The sequence below is a fragment of the Lycium barbarum genome, chromosome 10, assembly GCF_019175385.1.
Source record: "Lycium barbarum isolate Lr01 chromosome 10, ASM1917538v2, whole genome shotgun sequence".
NCBI classification, from domain to species: Eukaryota; Viridiplantae; Streptophyta; class Magnoliopsida; order Solanales; family Solanaceae; genus Lycium; species Lycium barbarum.
In genome coordinates, this window is record NC_083346.1 from 87,430,881 (window position 1) to 87,441,714 (window position 10,834).

General features: G+C 40.8%; 1 protein-coding gene across 1 annotated transcript; it reads right to left on the reverse strand.

Moving 5' to 3' along the window:
* Positions 1 to 521: 521 nt before the first annotated feature.
* LOC132613091 (uncharacterized) lies at positions 522 to 2,249 on the reverse strand. The gene is made up of 2 exons (XM_060327145.1): positions 957 to 2,249; positions 522 to 749 (listed from the first exon to the last, which is right to left on the reverse strand). Exons 1-2 carry the CDS (start codon positions 2,247 to 2,249, stop codon positions 522 to 524), a joined length of 1,521 nt encoding a protein of 506 aa, XP_060183128.1.
* Positions 2,250 to 10,834: the final 8,585 nt, after the last annotated feature.

The window sequence follows — 10,834 nt, forward strand, 5'->3', positions numbered from 1 at the left end:
ACTCAAACGAGCACCTACGTATTCCCAATGGGAATCAGGTCATAACGTAGTTTAAAATACATAATTTTTGATTTTTGGTTTAAAGCGACCGAGCTTGGAAAAGCACATACGTATCCCCTTATAAGTATAGGGAATCAGGTCCTTGCGTAGTTCGTACATAATTTTGGATTTGGTTTTTTCTAAGAAAAAATGCAAAATTGCACGTAAAGGGAATGCAACTAAAGAAACCCTAAACTATGGAAACTCTGAATCCTTGTTACTGTCTTTTCTTCACACGTAGTACCTTTTGATTGCATCTGAATTTATCACTTTTGGCCATTCTTGACCATCCATTTCGGCAACTACTGCAGCTCCTCCTGACAGTACTTTTCGCACCATATAGGGCCCTTGCCAGTTTGGTGCGAACTTTCCTTTGCATTCTTCTTGATCAGGGAATCTTTATTTGAGTACCAATTGCTCAATTTGAAACACCCTAGTTCTCACATGGTTGTTAAAACACGCGCCATTTTTTGCTGGTATAGTTAGCCATGGCAAACAGCAATCATCCTCTTTTCATAGATAATAGCCAGTTGCTCATATCTTTTATGGATCCACTCTGCATCGTCTAACTCAACTTCTTGTATTATCCGAAGTGACGGGATTTCTACTTCGGCTGGTATCACTGCTTCAGTGCCATACACCAACAGGTATGGAGTGGCTCCAGTCGAAGTCTTGGCAGTAGTGTGGTATCCCAGTAATGCGAAAGGCAACTGTTCATGCCAGTCTTTGTAGTTATCAATCATTTTTCGGAGGATTTTCTTGATGTTTTTGTTGGCGGCTTCCACAGCCTCATTCATTTGTGGTCGGTATGCGGTTGAATTTCGTGAGTGATCCAGAACTGCGCACACATGTCTTTCATCAAGTGGTAATTCAGGTTGGCCCCGTTGTCTGTTATGGTTGATTCTGGGATGCCAAACCGTCATATGATGTTGTTGCGCACAAAGTCTGTGACCACTTTCTTTGTCATCAATGAATAAGATGTTTTCTTCCACCCACTTGGTGAAGTAGTCTATGGCGACCAAGATGAGACGATGTTTATTTGATGTAGCTGGAGCAATTAGTCCAATGACATCCATGCCCCAAGCGGCGAATGGCCAAGGTGACGTCATAGCATTTAGTTCTGTTGGAGGGACCATTATCAAGTCACCATGAATCTGACACTTGTGGCATTTTTTGACAAATTTGCTACAGTTATTTTCCATGGTCATCCAGTAATAACCTACTCTCAAGATTTTTTTTGCTAGCACAAACCCATTCATGTGGGGTCCGCAAGTTCCAGCATGCACTTTTTCAATCAGTTTTGTAGCTTCAAAAGAATCAACACATCTAAGCAATCCCAAGTCTAGAGTTATTTTGTATAGGACATTCTTGTTGAGGAATAAACCATTTTCTAGCTTCCTAATAGTCCTTTTCTGATTTAAAGTGATTCTGTCGGGATATTCTCCCTTCTCCAAGAACATTTTAATGTCAACGTACCAAGGTTTTCCATCTATCTCAGCCTCTACAAAAACACAGTGGGCTGGCTGATCTCTTATTTCAATTTTGACAGGATAAATGTATCTCCTGTCAAGATGCTGAATCATGGATGCTATTGTTGCCAACGCATCGGCAAATTCATTCAGGGTTCTTGGTATATGTTTGAACTTGACCTCTAGGAAATGATCTGCCAATATTTGCACAAGTCCAACACACGGTATGATTTTTTCATTTTTGGTGGCCCACTTTCCTCGAACTTGATGGATTAGCAAATTCGAGTCGCCAATTACCTGAAGATCATTCACATCCATGTCGAGAGCTAAACGTAGACCGAAGACACAAGCTTCGTATTCAGCCATGTTGTTAGTGCATTTGAAACTTAACTTGGTTGCCACTGGATAATATTGACCTAAGTCTGAAACCAAGACGGCTCCGATCCCTGATCCTTTAAAATTGACTGCTCCATCAAAGTATACTTTCCATCCTGACTCGTCTTCACTTTTCTCGTCTTCAATTGTTATTATTTCTTCATCTGGGAAGTAAGTCCACAAGGGCACAAAATTGTCATCTACCGGGCTTCCTGCCAGTAGATCTACCAATGCCTGCCCTTTAACTGCCTTCTGTGCGACGTACTGGATGTCGAACTCACTTAACAACATTATGGGCATAGGCTGGTGAAACATGTACCTTAGTGGATTCGTTCTTGAGATCAGATAAGTCATGTATGCAGCCATATAATGTCTCAGCTTCTGAGATACCCAGGTTAGAGCACGACACGTCTTTTCCACCAAGGAGTATTTGGATTCGCAAGGTGTGAACTTCTTACAGATGTAATAGATGGCTCTCTCTTGCTTGCCTGTTTTGTCATTTTGTGCTAGCATGCATCCAAAAGCATTTTCTGATACCGACATGTATAGCAACAAAGGGCTTCCCGGCCTTTGTGGGACTAAAACAGGCAGATTTGACAAGTATCTTTTAATGGTGTCAAATGATTTTTGCCAGTCCTCTGTCCATTTTGTTGGAACATCTTTCTTGAGGAGCTTGAGGATCGATTCTATGATTATGGTGGACTGAGCGATGAAGCAACCAATGTAATTCAACCTTCCAAAAAAGCTCATAACCTCTTTCTTTGTTCTTGGCAATGGTAGCCCTTGGATTACTTTGATCTTGGTGGGTTCTAACTCAATACCACGACGAATGACTAAGAAACCTAGCAATTTTCCAGCAGGTACTCCAAATGTGATTTTGCAGGATTCAACTTTATATCGTACTTGCGGAGTCTGTCAAAGAATCTTCTTAAATGTTCGAGGTGGTCCTCACCCACCCAGGATTTGATGACGACGTCGTCTACATACACCTCAATCTCTTTGTGCATTATATCATGAAAAACGGCAGTCATAGCCCTCATATAAGTAGCGCCGGCGTTCTTGAGTCCAAAAGGCATTACCAGGTAATGATACACTCCCCACGGTGTGATGAATGTCGTCTTTTGAGCGTCTTCTTCCTCCATCAATATCTGATGATAGCCTGCGTAACAATCCAAAAAAAATTGTACCTCATGCTTGGCACAGTTATCAATAAGTATGTGAATATTTGGTAGTGGGAAATTATCCTTTAGGCTAGCACGGTTGAGATCACGGTAGTCCACACAAATCCTTATTTTTAAATGTTTCCTTGGTACCAGAACTACGTTTGCCAACCATGTCGGGTATGGTGTCACCTCAACAACCCCCGACTGAATCTGCTTTTCTACCTCTTTCTTAATCCGGATGCTGACATCGGGCTTAGGCTACCTGATTTTCTATTTTACCGGGGCAAATCCTTTGAGGATCGGCAACCTATGGACAACAATATTCGTACTCAAACCTGGCATATCGACGTATGACCAAGCAAAGACATCTTCATACTTTTTCAGCAGGCTCCGATACCCTTCTTTCTCAGCTTCTGTCAAGTGCACACTTATTCTAGTTTCCCGTACCAGCTCCTCACTTCCTAGATTAATTGCCTCTGTTTCCTCTAGGTTTGGCGTTGGTCTGTTCTCATATTCTTCTTCGGCATCTATTAACCCTTTCGATTCAGTTATCTCTTCTTCTTGATGGTCATTTTGTTCATCGCCATTTTCACTTATTTTGTAACATGTCATGACATTATTTGTAGCCTCTGTATTATTACTGTAAAATAAAATAACATGGTTATTAATCATGTAAAAGCAATCTTAATTATGTACTGGTATATGGTCATTGAAATTTTAAAAAGTAGTACAAACGATGGTCCTGACTCAGAATGGAATATCGATCCATTTCTGTTATTAAACAACACGTAATTAAGAAAACATTAAAAGCCAATAAGCCGTACCTCAAAGCCGACTTTCGCCGTTTTTCTTGAAAATGAGCATTCTTTCTACGGCAGAGTGCGCAACGGGGTAGAAGTCCATCCACTTGTTGTCTCTGCTGGTTCCGAAGGACGAATCTCTAATGCTTCAAAGAATTCTTCAATGATGGCTGCATATTTTTCTTCCCAAAACAATGTCCTTAAACCCTCATCTGGATCTCCGCGGTTGTGACCCAATAGGAGTGTTATGAAGGATCGGTAGAGATGAGGGAATGGCTTTCTCATTTCAACAGGACCTTTTGGCCTGTATTCTGCTTCTTCTTCTTCTACCTTGCATGGCTCGTATCCGACCCCATCGGCACTTCCCATGTTTGATACTCACTGGTTCTCTGATTCCTTGCAAGTTCTTTCCCAAAACTTTCCCGGGTTCAAACCCATTCCTCATCATAGTTGTAGTAACCATCTTGTAGACCAGTGGCATAGGGGTATCTTCATCATTTTCCCTACGATCTACCATGGCTAGCTCAACAGTATGAAAATCAGCACATACTAGTGATTTCTCTATGACTGGTACAGAGTTATCTGGATAGTTATGGACACTTCCTTTGCCGTGAATCACGACTTCTTGATCATCCTATATGAAATTAAGAAATTGATGTAACGAGGATGCCACAACTCCAGCGGCGTGCAACCATGGTCGGCCCAACAACAGGTTATAGCTTGTTTTGATGTCCATGATAATAAACTCTACTACGAACTCCGCGGGGCCCATTTGTATGTGTAGATCTATTTCTCCCATCGGATCGCTGGTTGCACCATCATAAGCTTTCACATTGGTCCGACTCTGACGGATCTTTCCAATATCATACCCAAGCTATTTCAGAGTCGTTAAAAGGCACACATTCAACCCGGCTCCTCCATCAATTAGCACTTGAGGAATAATTTTGTCACGACATTTGACTGTTATGTGCAGGGCTTTTATTATGGGACTTCCCTTCCTTAGGTAATTCATCATCAGAAAATGATAGCCTATGTGCTCGCACAACATACCCCACAATTTCGGCCAATGTTTCACTTGTAGTACCGATGGGTACTTGGAATTCATCCAAGGCTTTCATCAAGGCCAAGCGATGTTGGGACGAACTGTGTGGTAGTGAAATTACCGATAACCTATCAGGAGTATTATGTAGGTGTTCAACAATCAAATAATCCGTGACTGGCATTTGCCTCACGAAAGTTTCAGCTTCACTTTCGGTTATTGTTTTTTTCTGAGGATTTTCGCGACGAGGCGCTTCGGGCACAGGTTTTTCTGGGGCATAACACCTTCTTGACCTAGTCATACCCTGAACCACAGAAGCTATTTCTTTTTCTTTATCGATCATTATCTGGTGCGGTGGTTTGATCACAAAGGGTACATTCTCAATTGATCCTGATGCTTTGAGTATGAATGGCTCGTTGTGAATTCGAGCGACTGTTGAGGGGTATTTGAGCATGAAAGGCTCTCTTTTGGATATGGCGGACATCTCAGACTCTTTTGTCAAAAGGCCCAGCGCTTCTTCTCTCTCTTGTAAAGACAACGAGGCGACGGTGCTTTCTAACCCTTCAATATCTGGACGAATTATCGCCGAGTTCTCTTCCCATTCATCACCTTTTTCTATCATGTGAATTTGGTTTCCTCAGTGCTTTGGGAGCGGATTTGTGTCCACATTTTGAGGTGTTGTGTTACACCTCGGAAAAAAAAATTCGTTGATGCATAGTGGATAGACTAACGAGGGGCACAAAGTATATGATGTTTCAATAAGTAAGAAATAGCATTGGATGATCCTAATTGAGATTTCGAAGTCATTCGAGGTAATAGAAGAAAGTTTGCGAAGAAAGGCGAGGCATACGTTATGTATCGGAAAGGATTTATGAGTAACGAATTAATGATGACTTAGTGATATTTTGGAGAAGAGCTATAACATCCCTTAGATTTTTAATGAGGTGTTTAACAAGTGTTAAGAAGGTTCCATAAGGATTGGAGATCAAACGAGTCGACGAGAACGAAATCGGAATAGCTGGGCATTATACGGCCCAACATACTGGCCGTGTAAATTATACTGGCCGTATGTTAGGCCGTATATTTAACCAAGATTGGCAGCATTCACTAGACCAAATCTACGGCGAGACATACGGTCGGTACAATTTATATGGACCGTATGTTGGTCCATAGAAACAAGACGAGTCAGATTGGGTATTATTAATAAGGGGATCAAGTTCACTTCATTTCATTTCCCCTTCACTTCCTTTCTCTCTAGAACTCTCTAGAACATTTCTCCACACTTCACCTACAAGAATCCAAGAGAGAGTAAGGATCAACTTCATCAAACCAAGGAAATCAAGTGTAAGAAACTCATTAGAGTTCATCCAAGTCAAGAAATTCCATTGGAAAGGAACTAGGGTTTTGGCTCAAGTGAAGTCTTTCCAGTCAAGGCTCATTCCCACACTATCTAAGGTAAGTTTTATGATCATTCCATGTTGTTTAAGATATTGAGAGGTTGAAAGACTTAGATTATGAAAGGAGATAGAAAATGGGTTATAAAGATGAGAATAATGAGATTTTGAGTAGTAGCTTGGGATGAGTCATGATTCTTGATATATTGTGATTATGATTATGCTATAAATGATATTAAGGACATGGGATAAGCATTATATGTGAGAAAACGTACTAGTATACTACGACCATGATTATGGATGAATCGAAGTGAACTTGTGGAATGTGGTTAATGTAGATGAATGAAGATTGTTAGTTATAATGTTGTGAATGTTATTACAGACGTTTGGGAATTGATATATGATATGAGGAAAGTTGTATAAACTAAGGAAATACTGCCCAATTTTCTCTAGCTTTAGTAAGCACGTTCATATAATCGATTAGCTAATGTTAATGCGAATTCTCTTGAAGGTAGAAACGTGAGCATTGAAGGAGAACAATCAAGCGATGGAATTGTTAAACGAAAGAGGTATAAAAGGCTAGTCCCTTCTTTTTAAGGCATGACCCCTATGGCATGAATCCTCCTATCTTCCATGATTTTCCTACATATCGGAAATTATGAGTCTACGATTATAAAAAGCTTTATACAAGATAAAGAAAAGAGATACGTTACGAGCATCTATCTAAGGTAAGTTTTATGATCATTCCATGTTGTTTAAGATATTGAGAGGTTGAAAGACTTAGATTATGAAAGGAGATAGAAAATGGGTTATAAAGATGAGAATAATGAGATTTTGAGTAGTAGCTTGGGATGAGTCATGATTCTTGATATATTGTGATTATGATTATGCTATAAATGATATTAAGGACATGGGATAAGCATTATATGTGAGAAAACGTACTAGTATACTACGACCATGATTATGGATGAATCGAAGTGAACTTGTGGAATGTGGTTAATGTAGATGAATGAAGATTGTTAGTTATAATGTTGTGAATGTTATTATAGACGTTTGGGAATTGATATATGATATGAGGAAAGTTGTATAAACTAAGGAAATACTGCCCAATTTTCTCTAGCTTTAGTAAGCACGTTCATATAATCGATTAGCTAATGTTAATGCGAATTCTCTTGAAGGTAGAAACGTGAGCATTGAAGGAGAACAATCAAGCGATGGAATTGTTAAACGAAAGAGGTATAAAAGGCTAGTCCCTTCTTTTTAAGGCATGACCCCTATGGCATGAATCCTCCTATCTTTCCATGATTTTCCTACATATCGGAAATTATGAGTCTACGATTATAAAAAAGCTTTATACAAGATAAAGAAAAGAGATACGTTACGAGCATGAAAATACTGATGATGAATCTAAGTCTAGAAGTCCTCAAGCTCAACATATGACATTCCTAAGTCTAGAAGTCCTCACCGCAAAGGCAGGCTGCTTGTGATTTTACCGTGCCCAAATGGCCGGACATGTCACCGCTAAGGCGGGATGCTTATGATTCCACTGCGCCTAGAAAGCTGGACATGATCACCACTAGTGGGCGGCATATGATGGTTACCCGAACGCGAGTTAACGATGATGGTATATATACGATATGGTGATGTATGTGCTATGACGATATATGTACTATGATTATATATGTTATATGTATGAAATGCATCCACTCTTAAAGGTTAAGCAGGTTATGTCTTCATCTTATGTCTTATGATTTCTCTATTATGTTCATTTCATTCATGCCTTATATACTCAGTACAATGTTCGCACTGATGTTCGTTTCTTTGGACGCTATGTTCATGCCCCCAGGTAAACAGGGAGGGGATCCAGACTCGTAGGAGCTGTTAGCAGGCCTTAAGAGCACTCCATTATTCTGGAGGTGCCATTGCTTATTGTTTTGTGTAGATGTATTTTGGGCACGGCGAGGTCCTGTCCCGTCCCTATGTATAGCACTCTAGTAGAGGCTCGTAGATACGTATGTGTGGGTAGTATGGTCTCACGAAGTCCTTATTGTATGTATATTATTTTGATAGCCGAAGGGATTATGTATATAAAGGTAATTATGTTCAAAGTGAAAAATAGTTTTCCTATGATTTGAGTATAAGGTTAATGAATGAACGCTTGATGTGTACGATGGGTAATGGTACGAGTGGTGCTCGATTGTTAGCCTTGGGTACCCGTCATGGCCCCTAGTCGGGTCGTGACATGTTGGCTCTAAGATGAGCTCACTATTGTCAATCATATCTTGTAATTTGTGCCTTAGGTTTATGGAATATTCAGTGGCATGACCAACTTGGTTAGAATGGTAGGATCAAGTGAGATCTGGCTTGTACCATTGATCCGTGGATTAGCAAGTTTTGGTAGGACAGCGCTTATTCGCCCGACATCCCTTAGTTTGGCAAATAGACTTGTCCTTGGCTCTGGCAAAAGAGTGAATGCTCTCATAGGTTTCCTTTGGGGTGCCTCATAGTTTGCTGGTGAAGGATGGTTCTGGAAAGTCTGGTTTTATGGAGCTTGGTTATTAGGTGCTGGCATTCGATAATTTGGTCGTGGGGTTCGGTTGCTTGGTGCGGGTATTCGATAATTTGGTTGTGGATCTTGATATCCAGGTTGTGCGTAGCACACAGACATTGGGTTGTATTTGGGTGAAGTGGTTATTTAGTTGGTTGGTGGAGGTGATTGGTAGTTATCTGAATTTTTGTGGGACATCTCTTTTCCTTGGCTTTTCGGGCTAGTAGCTCTGGCTATATCTTCTCTTTTCTTTTTGCCACTCATGGCACCAGACGCACCTGATCTGTTCAGTACACTAACAATCCTGCTGGTTTTAAGGCCATCTTCGATATCTTCTCCAACGGCAACTAAATCTGTGAAGGAACTCCCTTTCATAGTTATCGTTTTGTCAAAGCAATCAGCTTCTTGGTACCGTATGAATGCAGCTACCAGCTCAGCTTCAGTCATAGGAGCTTGTACACATGCCGCTTCATCTCTCCAGCGACTAGCATATTCTCGATAGGTTTCAGTCGATTTCTGGTGAATTTTCTCCAATGAGAAGCGGTCAGGTAAATTTTCCACATTAAAGCGGAATCTTTCCATAAACGAACCTACCATTTCTTCCCATGTTTTTCAACGGCTAATATCTTGAGAGATGAACTATTCCATAGCCGTTCCTGACAGGCTTCGACTAAACAACCTCATGAGCAGGGCTTCATTTCTGCCACTCCCAACCAAGTGGTCGCAGTAGGCCCTCAAATAGGCTCTAGGATTGCCCGACCCATTGAAGGAATCAAATTTGGGAATTTTGAAGCCTTCAGGCAAACCCATGTCTGGATGGATGCACAAGTCAGAGTATCTCAACCCTTCTTTCTTCTTAGAGCCATGCTCCAGCTCGACAATTTTCTTCCTCGTCTCCTTCTCCATTTTGTCCATTCTTGCTTCAAAGAACATTTCCATGTTCTCTATTTCTGGCAAAGAGTCAATATGGGTGACATGGTCTTGAAAAGTGACATTTGGTTGTACAGGATGGGTCACAGGAACTCGTGTTGTCCGAGGGGCTTGATAAACATTTGCGTTTGTAGCGCGATCTGGTGTTTGAAAAGCTGGGGTTTGGTGGGAGGAACTCCCCACATGGGTTTTATTTCGGTGCAGTGGAGTTTGAAAGGTATCCTCAGTCTGGGTTTGAGGGAAATGATTAGGAATTGGTAAATCCAAATTTGGGAAAGTGGGTGGAGGTCTCCTAGCCTCAGCATTAGTAGCATTTTCGTTTTCGGCCCTCAAACGGTCCGCTTCTTCTCTGGCTTTATCCAATTGTCTCATCAGTAGACCAACAGCCTCTTCCAAAGGCATTCCAACTATGTCTGCTATTGGTGTACCTTATACTAAAGCATTTATATTTAGTGGTGGAGTTTCAGGCATGTTTTCTTCTTGAGGGTTTAAGGACGCGGCGATAGCTTTTGATCGAGTTACTGGTGCCAGCGAATCGACCCCTATCTATAAGAGAAAACAACTCAAAAGCTCTCAAGTTAGCGTTAGGTTTAAACATGAAGCACAAAATATCACGTTGTTTGCAGTTTATAGCACATAGGATCATATATTTTGTTTCAATTTCTTGATTGATTCACATTCAAAGGGTATTGTTTGGTCTTTTTGTATTTTTTTTGGGAATAGTGATTTGCGGTAAATTATCTGTATGGTTGATTTGCTTCTACCCATCCTACACTAAGGGGAATTTTAGGTTTTTATTATAAAAGGACCGAGTCTTAAATAGACTGCTTACGTATCCCACTGAAGGGAGATCAGGTCCATCCATAGTTCAGGCATACACAAAAAAGGGTTTTTTCCTATGCTACTCGAAACTTAGCTTTTTCTACCTGACCAGGCCTTATGTAGGCTTCCCACGTATCCCCAACGGGACATCAGGTCGGCGTGGTTCCATTTACATAAAAAAGGAAAAGGGATACTCTATCTTATTGAATGCAGTAAAGGGGTACTTATGTTTTTCTACCCAATCTTACTAAGAAG

Coding starts and splice junctions, on each gene's coding strand:
- LOC132613091 (XM_060327145.1), bottom strand. CDS start 2,249: ATGGCTGCATACATGACTTATCTGATCTCAAGAACGAATCCACTAAGG. Junction 750..956: donor CGCAACAACATCATATGACG/GTTTGGCATCCC, acceptor TGGCATGAACAG/TTGCCTTTCGCATTACTGGG.